Source organism: Aedes aegypti, chromosome 2 (assembly GCF_002204515.2).
Source record: "Aedes aegypti strain LVP_AGWG chromosome 2, AaegL5.0 Primary Assembly, whole genome shotgun sequence".
NCBI lineage: Eukaryota > Metazoa > Arthropoda > Insecta > Diptera > Culicidae > Aedes > Aedes aegypti.
The window spans coordinates 168,630,109-168,649,370 of record NC_035108.1 but is presented as its reverse complement, the minus strand read 5'-3'; the positions used below and the strand labels follow the sequence as shown (position 1 = coordinate 168,649,370).

The following is a 19,262-nucleotide window of genomic DNA, read 5'->3' as shown; positions in this document are numbered from 1 at the left end:
TCGGTTACGCTGTGCAATTAATTAATTGGGACAAAAATGTAAAATCACTTCCTTAGGGGGTCCAAAATACGACCGTTACCCTATACTTAATAAGTAATTTTTTGAAGTATGATTTGCAAAAGCTTATCTTACTCGAGTTCAGGTGGCGCTAGTATGCTAGAAGATGTTCACCCCTGCGAAAAAAAGGCGTCGTTCAAGTGTTGCAACCCTGCAGCGAGAAACGTCAGCTTGCGTAAACAGTTTTTGATGATCAAAAGTAAACATCGTACACCACTTGTAGCATTTTTGATTTTTTCAATTTATTTTATAAGAATGTCGAAACAATTTGTTGGTTTTTCTGACGATGATATCTACAAAATCACCCGGCAAACTAATGGCAAAGATTCAGGTGAGGCAAGATCTATTTTATTGAAAGTTTTCGTAATTGGCTTCTGTTTCGGTGCGCTACAGCAAAAAACATTTCGCGTCCCCATCAAAAGCCTGTGCGGCTGGGCGAAAAGAAACCTCCCACGAAGTCGGTTCCTCCAAAAGAGCATGTGCAGACGAACGCAGCTGATAGCAGTACAGCCACCAGTTGCGTCGATTCCAGCATTTACCCAAACCATCCGATTCAACAGGCGGTTTCATTTAAACCACTGCCCGCAATGATGAATGCCCCGGAGGATGAATCCATTTTGATACTGCCGAAGAGACCAGTCCTGGGAACGGGTATGCTTCCGGACAGTATCCGTGCTGCTCACAATGCGCTGCCGGATTGCCCAGTACTGGAAGGATTGCCTGCATCTACCCCTATGGTGAAAAGTTCCGGCCCCGATACGGTTACCCCGTTCAAAGGAATGTCCCTGAAGGACTTCGAGCAGCAACGAAAACTGATGCAGGAGCAGAATCGACAAAAACGCAATATGCTGCAGAAAGTTATAGAACAACAGTGAGTATCTAAATAACGTTTACTTTAAAGATTGACAAGCACATTACAAAGAAGAGCATACACTACCTACCAAAAGTTGCATTAAGCGATTCCATACTTATGGTGGGTAGTGTATACTGTAAGTCAGTATTTGCTATACTATGGTTTTACAGGCGTATTCTTCTATGTTCTATGTTTTCAAAATTTCAGACCTCTGAAGAGTTGAAAAAAAACAGAAGGATTTGTGTTTCAATATGTTGTGAACTGTCGTTAGCACGTAGAAGGTCGTAAATCGGTGCATTACAATTTGATTACATGGATTAATAATAACTATTTACACCCTGACAGAACTGCCTATCTCAAAAATAGGTAGAAGGGCGGGACGATGGTGCGAGCCTACCCACTCTGTCATCGGTGGGCGTCGGGCGTGCTAACTGGTATAGCATAGCCTATGGGGCTCTGCCTGCACAAATCATGTTTTCTTTCTCTTTCACTTTTTGTGAATTGCTAACAACAATGCCATTGAAGTAAATCCAATACAAGAATGCAGTGCAGAACCTCATAACGCCTTTTTCGGTAAACGTATTTCCCAGCGTGGGGTTTATAGGGATGTTTGTGTAAACAACGCAGATTGGCCATGGCTAGGGGGTGCGTTGCTATTAGCAGATTAGCAGATTAGCAAAATATTTTGTGAACTTTTTGCAGTTAAATGATGCAGCAACGGATGCATCAAAAGTCTTTTAGAAGGCTCAGAATTTAGCCAAATTTTACGACTTTCAGAGCACATTGGTTCCCGGAGGAGCGAATCTTTGGTTTTAAAGATTGCGAAAAAAAACTTTTGAATACTGTTGAAGCTGACGGTTGAAGCATATCTGTCTCATTAAGCATTTAATAAATTGAGATTTTCTAAGTGTTGAATTAAATTTTATTTGGGGATAATAGTGCGTTTATTCGGAAAATTGTTTGGAAAAAAATAAATGTGAATTGGTGGGACTCTCATTCGTCCGTTTTTCAGTAGTAAATCATGCGGATTACAAAATCATCCAAAAACAGAGTTTGGGGGTCGTTATGGATATATTATGGTGCGGTGTAACATATATTTGGTAAAAAAATCTCCACAATGAAAGCAAAATACGTTTTTGGCTTTTTTACTTGATTGTTAAGGCGCCGTCCACATATTACTTAACGCTCTAGGTGAGAAAGGTAGGCGAGTAGGCGTTACGGCTCATACAAAACTTTTATTTTTTTCATACAAAAAGCATTACTGAGGGAGAGAGAGGGTAAAAAATTGTCAATTTTAGCGTTACGTAATAAATGAACGCTTCCTAAATATGAAAATTAAAAAATGCGGAATTTTCCTGGGAAATTGTCTACTTTTAGGCGTATTCCGTGATTCATTGTGTTTTTTTCTTATTTTTTTAAATATAACTCAACAAGTAATCGCCTTACAGTATTGGACTGAATAAAGTACACATTGGCTGTTTTCACACAAAATGGTCAAGTTTGGAGGCCTGCATTTCGGCTTCCAGACCTACGATTGACATTATTTTTTTACCGAGATACAGAAATAATATGTATTGAAATAACATGAAAAATGGCATACTGTGAAACGGGGTAACTTTGATAATGCGGGGTCCGCAACATAAACGAAATAACATAAGTTCTGTTAAATATTTATGTAAAACGGATGCAAAAGCAAAGAGTATTAGTAGGGAGTCGATGCCGGTTATGGTCCCTTTGAGTATTATGGACCCACTACAGAAAAACATAAAATTAACACTCAAAGCAACCTTATTCCTATGAAAATCAACCGGGGGAACTTCGATTACAATAGACCAGCTGACACACCCAAAAACCATTAACCATACACTCTTATTCAGCTAGTAATGTTACTTGTGCATCTTGTCCCGCTTACCCTACTGTAAAAATGTCCATAATATTGTAGAAAAATGAGGCTTTCCCTCAAATTTATTTAAAAATTTCGGCCTTCTGTGATTCGGCCTTTTGTGATTCGGCCTTTTGTGATTCGGCCTTTTGTGATTCGGCCTTTTGTGATTCGGCCTTTTGTGATTCGGCCTTCTGTGATTCGGCCTTCTGTGATTCGGCCTTCTGTGATTCGGCCTTCTGTGATTCGGCCTTCTGTGATTCGGCCTTCTGTGATTCGGCCTTCTGTGATTCGGCCTTCTGTGATTCGGCCTTCTGTGATTCGGCCTTCTGTGATTCGGCCTTCTGTGATTCGGCCTTCTGTGATTCGGCCTTCTGTGATTCGGCCTTCTGTGATTCGGCCTTCTGTGATTCGGCCTTTTGTATGATTCGGCCTTTTGTGCTTTCGGCCTTCTGTGATTCGGCCTTTTGTGATTCGGCCTTTTGTGATTCGGCCTTTTGTGATTCGGCCTTTTGTGATTCGGCCTTTTGTGATTCGGCCTTTTGTGATTCGGCCTTTTGTGATTCGGCCTTCTGTGATTCGGCCTTCTGTGATTCGGCCTTTTGTATGATTCGGCCTTTTGTGCTTTCGGCCTTCTGTGATTCGGCCTTATGTAATTCGGCCTTATGTAATTCGGCCTTTTGTGATTCGGCCTTTTGTGGTAGACCCGTAGAAAGTACTCATCGACAATCATCGTACTGTACCGCAAAATGTTTCAAAACCCGATTGAATTTCGTGTAATAATGCAAAGAGAGAATCGACTGTTATGATGTATAGCTGGGCTTACCAGATGATTATGGTGATATCTGCGCTGCCGAGATCACCATAATGAATTGTCGGGCACTACTGGTAGATTTAGAGGCACATTTCCCCGGATACCTCGACGAAGCAGAAGAAGTTCTTTATGGCGTGGAACTTCTTCGAGTATCAAAAGGAGACCATGCCAAACATCGTGACAGGCAACTTCAACTTCGATATGAGCAAACAAAAGAACATGGAGTTCACGGGAGAAGTACCTCAACCTAAAACTGGCTTCGGAACTCAGAACCCACTAAAGCAGCCAATCTTAGTGAATCATTCGTGGACCTAACGTTCAACTGGAATATTTGTCATGCTTCTTCTTCCATCGACCAATTCTATCGGTGTTGAAATGTTAACTGAGCCATGCAAATAATAATCAGGCTTGATAGAAACTCCTCTCTGATGCAAAGAGGAGGCGATTTACCCGTTTTTCTGACGAGAAAAAATTGAGCTCAAAATTTTTAACACAGATCTTCGAAAGATTCGAATGAGAGTGCAAAAAAATGCGACGATTTTTTTCTGGTACCCTCTCTCTTGTTGCGATGCTCACCGTTACTCACGCTTCAAAAGACTTGAGCACCCAGCCCGAACAAGGCAGTCTTCGGGGAGTTTTGAGAGCATTCTTTTTTGATGGAATTTTACTCTGATGTGTTTTGTGCTACATCTTCCTCGCTCAATTTTCGTTGCCTCTCTGCTCAGCATTTTTTCGCTCCCTCGGAAAGAGGCAAAGGCAGCACGCTGCACTAGAGTATGTCACCGAACTCTGATGATGTTGAGGAGTATTATCAAGCCTGTCCAGAATACGTCAAAATTGACATGCAACAAATAGTATGAAAATTGATAAGATTTTTAGCAGTACAAATCTTTCATAAGTTCGTGACGGTATCAAACCAGGAAATAAAAGAAGCTTACGTTATCCAACGTCAACTTGGCGGTTGTATCTCGGAAACAACCCCTTACTTTTTTTTAACGGAGGCCTCATAATTCAACATGATGAGCGCTGAGATGGTTAAAAAATCATTCAACTGCTAAAAACCAAGACGGCATCGAAATTCTAGATGGCCGCCAGATTCCAACCTCAAAATGATACACCTGCGTTCCGGCATTACGTCCACATTAGAACAAATCCTGTTTCGCTTCCTTCAATTTCGCTATTTTTCACATGCATTTTTGGCGGTTGTAAAAACAATACTTAATGGCTACTGATACTACCACGAGACTTACTAATGTCCCAACGCGCAAACTATAAACTTTATTCATTTCACAAAAATGCATATGGCAAAAAATGTTTATTTTAATCAATGTTTTTGGACGGTTTTCATTTATTGAAATTATTTATTCATTATTAATGATATGTCGAAGAATTATTCTGTTATCAAAAATCGCATTATAAAAGAAAGTTGCTATTTAATAACCTGTATTTATAACTAATAAAGCTGAGTATCAGGCTCGGATCCGGTAGGGGCAGTAGCGCAACCAGGATTTGGTTCTAGGGGGGGTTTTGTAAACTTTAAGGTTTATTTTTGAAAACGTAGTTATGTTTAAAAATTAGTCGAGAAATTCATGTATATTACACCTTTTTAACACATATATCAAAAATAGATTGAACAATATAACAATATATTTGCATAATACGATTCAATCGCTCTTCATCTGTGTTACTGCTTAAATATGGTTTCAAGTTTTTCTACAATGACCGCAGCAATTTACAATAGAACTCATTGCCACGATTCTTGCAGTAGGTCAGAAGTAAATCAGCATTAGAGAACTTGACTTGTAAATCCAAAAAAATGAGTTGAGGGTCAGAAAGGTGTTTTGCTTTCATTGTGAAGATTTTATGAACAAAAATATGCAACATTTCAAAATTTTCAATGCGACCAACTTTGTTTTAGGATGACCCTGTAACCAGACTGAACAACTACTATAGTGGGACGCTTATTCGTCCTATCTAAATGGCCCAAGTCGGAATCACATTTTACCAACAATTTCACTAAAAAAGACTCAATTTTCATGCATCCTTTTTCCTAAAAATTCAATGTAGTTCATTATCAACACTTGCAAAATATCGAAAACGTTAGAACGCTCAATAAGGCAGAGATGCTTCCACCAGATGCTTAATGCATTCTGAGATTTTCAATCCATAAAAACCGAAGAATAGCTTCTTTGGGAATTCATATGCTCTGAAATTCGTAAAATTTGACAAAGGGTTTTTGATGCTTCGGGAACTGCGTCAATTTTCTGTTAAAAAGGTCCCCATATATCTGAATGTTTAACAAACTTCTCACATAAAGCCCTTAGTTTGTTTTCCATAAAAGGCAACAAAATTTCATTAATTTCGCATGTAATTTTGAAATTCTACAGGGGTCAACAAATAAAAAGAAAACACTTTAGGAGAATATAACTGTGAAAACCATTGAATTTCACAATTTTAATTCAAACCAAACTTAATTACTACTTCGTCGTACTTAGTTGTACGATGTGTAGTGTTGAATTTCAAAAATATATTTGGTAATTATTATATTTTTTCCTGGCTCTGGCGGGGGGGGGGGGGGTATAACCCCCAAAACCCCCCCTTGGTTGCGCCACTGGGTAGGGGCGTACTCTTATTCTTCACTTGACTCGAATAAAACACCATTGAAAACTTGTTTCTTTATTGTACAAAAAATAATGTTTTCATTGATTGCACTCGGCATATCTTACGCAATTTTTCTTCAGCTTCTGATGTCAGAATTCAAAACGAGCGGTGCGCCAAAAAACTCTAACAAAATTCAAGATGGTGGCCAAATAAAAAATGACCGCCAAATTTTTTGAGCTTCAAATGAAAGCTATATCATTTCTCTATACGATGCCACTAAGTTTGCTATGTGTTCCAAGGGAAATATGAGACATATCACGCGAAGAAATACCCAAGATTTATAAAATAAATTGGGTTTTTCGCAAACTGTTTAGCTAGCTGGCGTACGAGGGCTCCACCAATTTGAGAAAATCGAAAGGACAACCCTTAAGCTTTATCGAAAACTAGCGATCAGTGACATAAAATTGGAATTCTAACGATGGGTGCCGATGGCGGCCTGGTTTCAGCGAGAATTGCTCACATGTGAATGAACCAAAAATGTAACAGTTCAACCAAAGACAAATTAAAGACCTCCATGTCCCTCGCAGTTGCCCACATTTTTATGGCTCATAAGGTAATCTAAAATGCTGTGAAAAGTGTACTGCGATCTGTCAAACATGGGTACCTTTTGCCCTATCGAGGGACCAAATGCAGTACTAGAAGTGGTACCCAATCTGAGCCCGAGTGGGACGGACCTGGTTCAACTTCTAGTTCTTCTTATGTTGTGCTGAGTGTGCGTTCGTTGAAAACAAAAGTTGCACAACATTGAAATTGTAATGGTTAGTAATCTTTGAAGTTAGATGCCTTTCCCCATACAATATGAAACGACAAAACTTCTGCTGATCAGCTGTGAGCAAGAGCAAAGCAGGTAATCCATTGACACCTCAACAATCAGTACTGGTTTATAAGTAATTACTGAGCCCTGTCGGTCCTTCCGTACTAAAAGGACCTGATAATGTGCCGAAACAAAATAACAGATCCTCCGTCATGAGACCTTTTTATATGGGATTCTCGACAATTTAAAGTAAACTGATTGTACATAATTGACTCATTTATCCCAAGGGTGGAACTGGCGGCTCTTTATTGCTACCCCAATGTGTCGCTGGTTCTAAAATGTAAACAACCATACAAAATAACGACCAAACAATGGTGAAGGCGTAACCAATTTTATCGCAAACATCTATTTTGGGAATAAAGCAGAATTTCCTGATTAATTTACCAACAGCGCATTGCAGTAGCACGTAGCAAATAACTGCTTGCAAACAATTTCTTTCAAGCGCATTGATTACCTGTAATTTTGCGAAGACTGATTTTTACTTTTCCGCGTTAAGCCTTAAAACTGGTTCTGGACTTAGGTTGGCGGCTTTTTAATTTTACTCCCAGTTGACAGCCGCCCTCCACCCTTGATTTATCCAGCTCCATAGAATTCTGAGATGATCGTGACTGTCACTTGTTTAGTTTTGTTTGAAAATGACACGCTAAAACATTTTATTTAAGACAAAAAAAAGTTTTTGTTAAAAAAACCTTTTCCCTAAAAGTGCCCATCTCGCGATATATGGACGGTTGGTAGTTAACATAATTACCTATCTTAAGAAAAAAAAATCATAAAAAGAAAATTAAATCGACTTTAAATTTTGAAAATCATTTTTTTTATCGGATTTGAGTTTTCTGAGTATTTTTACTAAACAAATAAGAGAATGGACTACCTGTTTTTCTCTTGTTCACAGTTGATCAGCAGACGTTTTCTCGTTTGATGTTGTATGGTTGTATGGACAACCGGAGCCAAATATATTTTCGAAAAAAGTTCCCAATTTTGAGAAATAATTCGTTAGATGCATTTCGCCATATATAAATATATATTCTTCGCGTTACCTTTAAGCGATTGTTCGTGCATAGACACTAGCGCATGTTCGTTATGGACCGATGCACGTGTTCGCTAATTTGACGTTTGAGCGGTGCCGAATGCACTGGTTTCCATGGTCACATAAATAACACGGCACCGCTAAAACGTCAAATAGTGAACCCGTGCTTAGGTCCATTATGCGGTGAGTAGCGAATCAGGCCATGTATGTAACGCATTATCTACAAGTCATGAATATAACACTTTTTTTGAGGGAGTTGCCTTTTTTCGATTACATTATTTTGAAAATAAAAAACGGGTAAAAAAGTTTGGCCCTTTTCAAATTATAGTCCAGATAATTTTTGGAAAAACTAAGTATGCAAAGTTACTTAGTTAAGTTCTACATATCCAGAAAGTTTCATTGAAATCTGAGAGGGTGCTGCCAGCTTGAAATAAGATTTAGCTCGAAATGGGTCAACTAATCTAAGAGCAGCAATCATCTTGAAAAAAATGACCCATCGCACAATTGGAATTTGAATTGGAACCCAACGCGGTTCAAAAAGGTTGGGCTGACCGGGTTTGTACATTATTTATACAAAATGTTCAAGATTCTCGAAATTGATCTTTTGCTTTATTTCTTGTCAGTATACTACAATCGTCACAAACTTAGTGTTGGTTAATTTTTTAACTACCGTAAAACGGGGTATCATTGATAATGCGGGTAACTTTGATAGTGCGTAACCCACCACATACACACTAAGCTCTTACGGTGAATTTCACCGTAATCTCAACAGCTGAACAGTTAGGTGAAATAAAACACCGTAATTCCGTCAAAATTTTACGGATTCCGGGATTTTTCACAGAATACTGTAAAAAATTACCGTACTCCGTTAATTTATTTCACCGAACTGTTCAGCTGTTGAGATTTTACAGGAATCCGTAAAATAATTTAATTTAGTACACACAAACGAAATATCATAATTTCTGTTAATCAGTTAAGCAAAACGAATATAAAACTAAATAATATTAGTATGACACTTCATGTAAGAGCGGTTTTCATTTGAATCAAAAACATTTGAGGCTAAATATACGAATATTAAAAATTGACACAATTTTTGCATTTTCGAAACGCTTACAAACAATCTGTTCTACGATCACTATTTGATGTAGTTATGAACAGTTGGCCACATATCTTTGACAGCCTAGTTATCATAGAACTTGAATACGGTCTCAAATCTCTTAGCGAAAAGCATTTTCACAAACTGGGACCTTTTTTGTAATCTAATTCAGAAATTTCCATATAACAATTAACGCCTAGAGGTATGCAATGCCCTACAAATGTTCGTTATTCATTCAATTTTGTTCCATTATCAAAGTTACCCCAAAACAGAAAACCAACTTTCGATTATATGAAAAATTATATATCCATTCAAAATAAATAAAATCAATCTATCGACTGCAATCGATAACTAGGATGCCAGTACTTGTTTTAAAAATATAAACTACAATTAATTGAAACAGCATGCATAAATATTGAAGTTTTCTTCGAAGAAACTATCAAAGTTACCCCGTTTTACGGTACGGTTCATTCTTTTTTCAGCGCGCAAAAGACAGCAGCTGAAGCAAACAAACTACAAGAAATAAAGACGGAACTAGGCAAGTTGGATACGGAACTAGCGACAGATGTAGCCATCCTTAGGAAACAGATTGATGCTGCCAGCCTGCATTTTTCCAACGTTGAGTAAGTTTATCATTTATTCCTGCTACATAAGATTCCTAACGTTCTTCTTACTCTTATTCGTAGGAAAAATTATCTCAACATAGAAAATCTCTTCCTCAAAGCTAAGGTTGAACTGCACCAAGCTCTCGAGCGCAAGGAAATGCTAACGGAGCACCTCTGTACGATTATTTCGCACAATGAAGAACGCAAAGCCAAAAGACTGTCGGAGCTAATGGAGAAAGTCGGCCTCTCCTTGAATGGTGAATACGACGATAGCAGCATTAACGGGGATTCAACTGCGTCAACTGTTTCATCGACGGTTGAGACGCCGCAAAAGTGATCTTCAATGCGTGTGAAACTGCAACTGCCTTAATGTGACGTACTAAACGATGATAAGCAACAAATAACCAAAAACAAAAAAGCAATATGCAATCTTGTATTATCCTTGCATTTAGTATGGAAGGTGTTGTCCTTAAGTATTTACTTATTCCAACAATATTTTACTGATCATGTTATGTTTAATTTTATTGAATCTTCGAATAGCTTACGATTGTGTAGCCTTTTAACTTATTGCTCATCGACTGTAAAAGTTAAACTTCCATGAGCACTCTGAACAATTTTTGCTTTCTACTAAATATGTATTACCCTTTAACCGTTCAACTATATACTACGAACGCACAAATGAACAAAACATCAATTACAAATTATGAATAGATTGTGGGAAACCTTAACAAGGTGCTAATGAGAATGATATTTTAATGTTTACAAATGTGTTATACTGAATTTACAATGACAGCGTTACATGTTACGCAAAAAATTGGGTATATATTTAACTATTGGAGATGACCAATTTTATACAGTAAATAAACAATAATTTTGATATATTTGCAATACATTCGTTTTTTTATTATCATTTCAAACATTACTTTCAATGTTTATATCTAAGTGTTCCGTGTTCGATATCACTATCATCCTTCTTTATCCATGCTAAATTAGATTTTTAGCTGAAATGGATCATTGAAGGGAGTTTTTGTCAGTGCTCACCGCATCAAAACAAAGGCACCACTGTAAATTGGGTTTAACATTGTGACAGCATTGCTGTTCTGTCAAACACACAAGGCTACGATGGCGCTATCTATGCTTTCCATAGCGGCCGTTTTGGTTATTTTAATGATCCATTACACAGTTCATATTTTCGAGGTCATCGAATGTATCCAGATTATTTCTTCAAATCATGAAAGTGCATAATGGCAAAACTTTTTGGGTTTTGATGGTTAGTTCAAAATTTAGAGTTACGCCCTATTCAATTGATCCCTTTACGATCCTTGTTCGGACCCATGCCTTCGATTTTTCGTTGGACCCGTTGGCGAAAACTAGCGGTGGTAATCCTTCTTGGACACCGTCTTGGGAAAAAACCTCTCGAAGGTCACGTCTTCTTTCGTGTATTCACTAAACATTGTTGCAACTACAAACACAAGGAAGGGTGAATCTCTGAATTCACAACTTCCTTCCAAAAAAGTGGGGTTTAAAACTGTCACTGAACGTGGCAAGAATGGAAGAAAGGACGTTTCTCCAGAATGTGAACTTTCTTCCAAGGGTGAAATGGATAGTGTTGATAATTACATCGAAATGAGCAATCAGTTCGATGCTCTAGACAAATTCTCCGAACACCAAATCGAAGCAGCCTATAGCCCAGGCTCTTTGATTCAAGTAAGAAAGCAAAGAGCATCGCCTATCGTGGTCAGTTGTTCCGAATTTGGGGGATTTAGGCAGGAGGTCTTGAACTCCATTAGGGGAATCAAGGTTTCCTTCCAAATCGCAAAGAAAGGAGACTGATCGCGAACTTCTTCTCAAACATCTTGAAGAGAAGAAGCACATTTTTTTTTACTTATGGCGACAAAACTGAACGTTTGTTCAAAGTTGTCTTGAAAGGTCTCCCAAGTGACTATAAGTCTCCTGAAGAGATCAAAAATGGAATAAATGATTTACTTGGATTTTCCCCAGTCCAAGTAATCATTATGAAAAAGAGAACCCAATCTGGAATTGTTCGGAAAGGGCTTTCTCAAGAATATTATTTAGTTCACATTAACAAAAAAGATCTAAATAATATTAAAGCTTTTGAAAAAGCAAAACTTATGTTCGATGTCCGTGTGACATGGGAACATTTCCAGAAACCTGGAGGAAATTACCAGAACCCCACTCAGTGCCGTCGGTGCCAAAAGTGGGGTCATGGTACAAAAAATTGTCGCATGGATGCTAAATGCATGATTTGCGGTGGTTCTTCTCACGTTACGGACGTCTGTCCAGTGAAGGAAGATATCGATAAGTTCATATACACCAATTGCGGGGGCAATCATAAGTCCAATTTTTGGGCTTGCTCTTCGCGTGGCCGAGTCGTTGAGGCTCGTGCCAGGCAGATGAAAGATAATATCCGTTACGATAACGGTCGTTTTCGGAATTTCTCTGGTAGAGTATCGAACAATGCTCATTTTTCAGTTAACGATCGCTTGATCAAGAATCATACCCATCAGGAAGATAGTAAACATGCTCATTCACAAACTAATTTCAATCCGTCGGGTAGCCGTTCGAATCTATTGATTTCGAAAGGGAAGGGAAAGATGGGAGGAAATAGAAGTGGGGTCCCTTGAAGAGGGAAGATTGCATAAGCGAAATGAGAGCATGTAGCTCCATACCACAATGGGTTCGAACAGCGCCCTAAAAAGGGCACTGCAAAACGCATGAGCGTAAAGAGAGCCTATAGCTCATTACCACAGCGGGTTAAGAATAACAGAATGTCCTGAAGATTCAGGCTTCTGAATTCAGTTTCACTTAATAAGTGCTTACCAAGTAATTGGAATCGCATTTGCGAAAAAACTGGACAATTACATATCAGGTGATACGAAGTTCCATAATCGGAGTCACAACTATCACACACAAATGTGTCAGCACGCTGAATATTTGCCATGTGATAGTTGAGTCGGCAGTTGCCTGTCAACGCTCTGACCAAGAGACTGCAATTCTGCTTTGACAGATTTGTTAAATACTTCGCCACCCTTGGAGATGGCTCAGTAATGTACAATTTTGTATGACGACATGACTCCAAACTAGGGGGGTCTGTAGCCTTGAGGTTACGCTTTCGCTTCATAAGCGGAAGGTCATGGGCTTGATTCCCAGCCCCTCCACAACAAAAAACCCGTCCAGCCACCAGAAGACGCCTCACGGAGGACCGTGCTTTGGGGAGCACATCCATCCTCCGTCAGTATCAGATGGTGACTGAGACAAACTGACCCTCTTCGCAGGCAGCTAGCCTCACTAACAGCAGAGCTCTCTCCTACTTGCTCGGTGTGAGAGTAGAAGAGTAGGAGAGAGTGAAAGTAATATGTAAATATAGATAAGTTGAAAATAGATCTGTATCGGTAAAAAAGAAGCTACAGATCAACTGATTCCGGCACAGTAGTGGCCACGAGCACAGAGTGTCTTAAAAGAAAAAGAAAAAAAAAAATGACTTCAAACTATTCCAATATTGCTTGTGCTGAGTTGCCGCCCAAGAATTTATCTGAAGCTTCACCCAGGACTTCGAAATTGGAATAGCCGGTTCAGGGCCAATGAAGTCAAGCGATGCTCCATCGCGAGCTAGCTCATCAGCCAATTCATTTCCAGCGATAGAAGAATGGCCAGGTACCCATACAAGGTTTACAGAGTTGACTGAATTCAGCTCCTCAATTTGAGTTCGACATGCGATAACAAGCTTCGACCTTGAGTTGGCCGTAAGTATTTGACTTTACCCATTACGCGCTTTTGAAGTGCTGATTGCACTCCACACATTAGAGCAAATATTTCCGACTGAAAGACGGTGCAGTTTCTACCATGTGAGTAAAACTAATTCAGCCTTAGCTCACGATAATATGCTCCTGCACTAGCTCTACCTTCAAGAAGAGAGCCATCAGTGTAACATACTATATTGTTTGAATCAAACAATGTTTGATATACTTCTTTCCAATCAGCCAGACGTCCACTCTTCCATTGAAGGGAAGTGTGTGGTAACTGTCCTGTAAGGAAAGTGACAAGCAATTGTGAGATCACTTGGAGCAAGGACAATTTTGTCCCAATTCACCAAAAGTGGAAACAACGAAGTGTGTGTAGATCTACGATTCACTGGATTTTTCTCCAGTAGATCAAGTACCCATAAACGGTAAGAGCAAGAAAGTGCTTCTTGTTTAAGATATAAGTGTAGTGGCGCAACGTCGAAAAGGGCCTCGAGCGCTGCTGTGGGAGTTGTAGAGAACGCACCAGACATCGCCATCAAGCAAATTCTTTGGAGATGGCCCAATTTAGATTGGATTGTTCTCACTTCGCCCTTTTGCCACCACACAAGACATCCATATGCCAATATTGGTCGAACAACTGTTGTGTAAATCCATTTGATATACTTGGGTTTGAGGCCCCAAGTTTTACCAAAGGTTTGCCGGCATTGACCGAAGGCCATGTAAGCTTTTTTGACTCTGAAATCAATGTGAGGTGTCCATGAAAGTTTGGAATCTAGAATGACTCCGACATACTTTACTTGATCAGTTACATGATTCTCAGTGCCAAAAAGACGTAAACGTCGAATTCCATCGCGGTTTCGTCTTTCCGTAAAAAGAACAATAGATGTTTTATTTGGGTTAACCGAAAGGCCATATTGGCGACGGTGGTGGTTGGTCCCTAGTGATAAATCCTACCTCCGTTCTGGTCACGATCTTCAGATTATCGTGATTCGTCAACATTCGTATTGATAAAGTGGGAGGACAGAAGTAAAATTTGAAAGAAACGAATGCCAGAACAGGTATCCACCGGCGACGCCAAACGGACCAACGTAATGTGGTGTAATTTGGAATTTGTGGATTGAATACTGACACCTATATTTTTTTTTGCCAAGCATCAATATGGATGACTCTCGAGGATTGCTTAACGTAAAAGGGGTTATGACAAGGTTGTGGATTTACTGGGTAAATCCATCACACTGGGGTTATGACTTTGTGTCTAGTCAGGAATAGGGTCTGATTGGTATGGTAGAATGCAATAGAGTTCGGAATTGATAGACAGACTTTGAGGAAAGAAGTTTTCAACGTAAGGCAGCAGCACCTTGGAACTTGGAGGGCGCATATCTGGAGAGTTGGGCAGCTGTTCATGCTGGGTTACATTATGTAGAAAGTTGAATCTGTTTTGCCGCGCACAAATTATGGGAAGTATTTGAAAATGGCTTCTTGTTTAGATTGTGTAACGCAAGAGAGCATTTTTAGCTCTGCGTTATATTAGGAGGTTATTATAGTGCAGGGTCTACTGATGACTGTGTATGTATTTTAAGGGTGATTGAATGAAAGTTTTGTTGAGGGTAGTTATTGTTGAATTTTAGCATTTCGTAATTGTTTTGAAATGTTTGTCGTACAATTAGAAAGAATTTTGGGGTATTTGTTTGGTTATTATTTGCGCTTTTGCACTTGTAAATATTTTATTTAATAGAGATACTTTGTGTTAGGGAAGTGTAGGAGGATAAATTATAATTTATTAGAATTTTCTGATAGAGGCAGAGTTCACATGTTACTTAGGTATTGGAAAGCAAATGAGAACCACATTAAATAATAGATAAACACTAATGCTACATATTTTTATATTTTCATTTCATCGCGGTCCTCATTGCCCGAGCGGAGACGATAAAACTCGAGTTGGATATAATCGACGCAACTACGATACGGAAAAGAAACAGATGAGAAACTATCGATACATTTATTTAACTATAAAAACCACGTTTTAACGTAATAACTTTATTTATTTCTTCTCGTTTCAGCAATCCAACAGCCAAACCATCTCTACTATCTTTTTCATTTCCTCTTCGTTACATTTATAGTCCCTCTGATACTGAATCGAATGACGCATTCCGCTTTTTATCAGCGCTGTCTTTGCTGTACGTTGAGCATGGTGTCGGAGGTGGTGTGCTGTGTAAAACATCTGATGTGCTACACGGCACGCTACTTCCGGCATTTTGTTGGCGCGCGGGATGGGCAGTGCTGGTGATGATGTGGAGGGCGCTATTCGGTTTAGTGCCAGAGGGACTATATCTATTTAATGTATCTGAAACTTGTGGGACCGCTTTAAATACCGGCGCCTGCTTGTGGAAGATCCCGGTGTGCTAAACGGTATAGGACATGTTAACGGGGGAGGCTTGGTAGGTCCTCACCTAGCCCGTGTCTAGATAGGCGGACGGATGTCTGCCAGGGTGTGGATCGAGCAATTACAATTAACCGAAAGGCCATATTGGCGACACCAACTCTCGACTACCTGAAGAGCACTTTGCATCAGGTCGAATAGGGTGCTTATGCACATACCAACTATCAGAGCTAGATAGTCGTCGGCAAATCCATAAGTTGGAAAACCGCAATTATTGAGTTGCCTCAATAGCGTATCTGCTACGAGATTCCACAAAAGTGGTGACAAGACTCCCCCTTGGGGGCATCCGCAAACACTCAATTTTCGAATCGCTGCTTGACGCAATGTCGAGAAGAGATGTCGCTTTTTGAGCATTTGATGAATCCAATTGGTAATCATTGTAGGTAGCCCATGGTTTCGTGCGGCTTCCAATATGGCATCGAAAGACACGTTATCAAAGGCACCCTCAATATCCAAGAAAGCACCCAAGCACGATTGCTTCTGAGCGAATGCTTTCTCGATATCGTATACAACTTTGTGTAAAAGAGTCACAGTGGACTTTCCAGATTGGTAAGCATGTTGATTCACATGAAGAGGCATGTTTGCCAAATAAACATCACGGATGTGATGATCGATAATGCGTTCCAGACATTTCAGAAGAAAAGAGGTCAGACTGATTGGTCTAAAACTCTTCGCTTCCTCATACGACGCACGTCCTCCTTTCGGGATAAACTTTACAGTAATATCACGCCAGGATCTGGGAATGTACCCGGTAGCAAAACTGCTTACAAGTAGCTTTTTCAAAACATGTTTGATAAACTGAAATCCCTTTTGGAGCAGAACAGGATAAATCCCATCCGCTCCTGGAGATTTGAAAGGAGCAAAACTATTAAGTGCCCATTGAATCGATTCAGTAGTTACGATACTGCGAGCCGAGGCCAGAGACTCGTAACTACATGAAAAAACATTTGGTTCATCCGTAGATGCTATGTCCACACATCCGGGGAAGTGTGTATTGAATAAACATTCTAAAACTTCTTCATCGGAAGAAGTAAAGTCACCATTGGGTAAGCGAATTTCGTTCACTTGGAAATCCTTAGATTTTGCAAGGATTTTGTTCAGCCGACTGACTTCACTCAAACTGGAAACATTTGTACAAAGGTTTTTCCAACCGGATCGTTCAGCAGAACGAAGAGCCTTCTTGTAAGCCTTGCGAGCCGACTTGAACGACTCTAATCCAGCTGAACGGCGTCTGTTCCAACTCCTTCTACATTGTTTCCTAAGTCTAGTTAGATCGGAATTCCACCAGGGTCTTGTAGTCTTTACAGACCGCAGAGGACATGCTTCTTCAAAAGCTTCCATAATGTAGGATGTTGTAGTATCAACGGCATCATCCAGATCACTTGGATTTTCAATGGACGGAAAATATCCATGAAATTTGGTCGCAACCAATTCAGTGTAGAGTTCCCAGTTTGTTGACCGGGGATTCCTAAAACGCAAAGTCTGCGCAGTTACATTTGAATGTTCAAAGAAGATGTAGCGATGATCAGATAATGATTCCTCATCTGATACATGCCAATTCGTCAACTCGTGACTGATTCTATTCGAGCAGAGCGTTATGTCTAACACTTCTTCTCTACTAGAAACCATGAAGGTTGGGCGATTGCCTATGTTAAGTAATCCAAGGTCTGTACTACTTAAGTATTCCATCAGACTGGAGCCTCTCAAATTGATATTTGTGCTACCCCAGATGATGTGATGAGCATTGGCATCACTGCCCACAATCAGCGAAAGGCCTTTTGTTACGCAGTGTACGACAACTCGTTTGAAGTCATCCGTTGGGGATGGTTCATCATGTGGTAAATATACCGAACAATAGACGTATTTCCTGTTGAGGTCACCAACAGAAACATCGATTGTGACAGCACATACATCTCTGGTAGTTAACTCAGAAATGAGTGTAGCAACGATTGCTTTATTAACGAGCACACATGCGCGGGGCATGGGGCGCGAGTTTGCCATTTCAAGTTTGCTGAAAGTAGCATAAACTGGGTCCACAGGGTTACCTAGATAGAAGTTCCCTCTACGAAAGTAGGGTTCTTGAACTAGCGCCACTTGGGCTGCACCCTTGTGCATAAGTCTGCAAAGATTGATCGTTGCTGTTCTTTTATGCTGGAGATTGATCTGAGCTAACCTAACCGTAGCCACTACCCAAACTAGGCAGGATTAAGCTTTTTGAAATCTCAGCACGAAAAAGACCAGCAACGAAAAAACCAGATCGGTATCTATTTAAAGTCGCCAAAAGCGAAAGAGCACAGAATACTGTGTAAAACGCATAATGCGAATCCATATAGGTGATAATTTAAATTAAATGTCAACATATTCATAATCCCACCCTTATTAAGCCTCAGGATAGAGACTGAAGAAGGGCTGCCGATTATCTCGGAGAAATACAAGGTCACCTGCATAATTGCTCCGGGTAGCACAGGAAGGACTCAATACTGTGGAGGGCGCCCTGGTACCCCACAGGCTCCGTTAGCGGTTAGGTTTTATTTAGACTTCCCTAACCATTCATTCCTAGGCACGGTACGCACCACACCATAAATTAGGGGTCACCTGTGAGGTGGACTTTTACCACCGGAACAGGCAGTCCGTAGTGTTAATTCTTAGAAAGTTGAAACAACCGCTACCGACACTACACGGCTATCTAGGCTGATCAGGAAAAGGAAGTTAATATTGATGATTAACTCCTGACGTGCGCAAGCAGCCGGATCACTTCAAGTGATATGTCTGCCTCTGATTTTAATTTTCTAACTGAACAATTGAATCTAATGATCGATGAAATGTTCAAAACCACCACTATGACTGAAGCAGTCCAAGTTGGTGTAAAATTTACTAATCAAATTGTTATTGGATAACGTTTTTTCTGATGGATCCCATAAATAATAATTAAAATATTTTAAATTTGAATGCTCGTTCCTTGAATGGTAAAGAGGATAAGCTGTTTAATTTTCTTACAGCTAATAACCTGCATATAGCAGTTATTACTGAAACATATTTAAAACCTGGATCTAAACTAAGAAAAGATCCTAATTTTTTTGTTTAACGTAATGACCGACTTGATGGGGGAGTAGGCATGTAGGGGAGTTGCAATCATCATTCATAGGCGTATAAAACATCAACTGTTTTCATCATTTGAAACTAAAGTTTTTGAAACTTCAGGTGTTTCCGTTGAAACACAGCTTGGTAAATATACTTTCATAGCTGCTT

General features: G+C 39.6%; 1 protein-coding gene across 1 annotated transcript; it reads left to right on the top strand.

Annotated features, from left to right (window-relative positions):
* The first annotated feature begins 225 nt into the window (after window positions 1-225).
* LOC5575360 (RAB6-interacting golgin) lies at window positions 226-10,677 on the top strand. Its single transcript, XM_001661842.2, has 4 exons — window positions 226-388; window positions 451-928; window positions 9,687-9,827; window positions 9,891-10,677. The coding sequence occupies exons 1-4, from the start codon at window positions 247-249 to the stop codon at window positions 10,144-10,146; spliced, it is 1,017 nt and encodes a 338-aa protein (XP_001661892.2). The 5' UTR covers window positions 226-246; the 3' UTR covers window positions 10,147-10,677.
* Window positions 10,678-19,262: the final 8,585 nt, after the last annotated feature.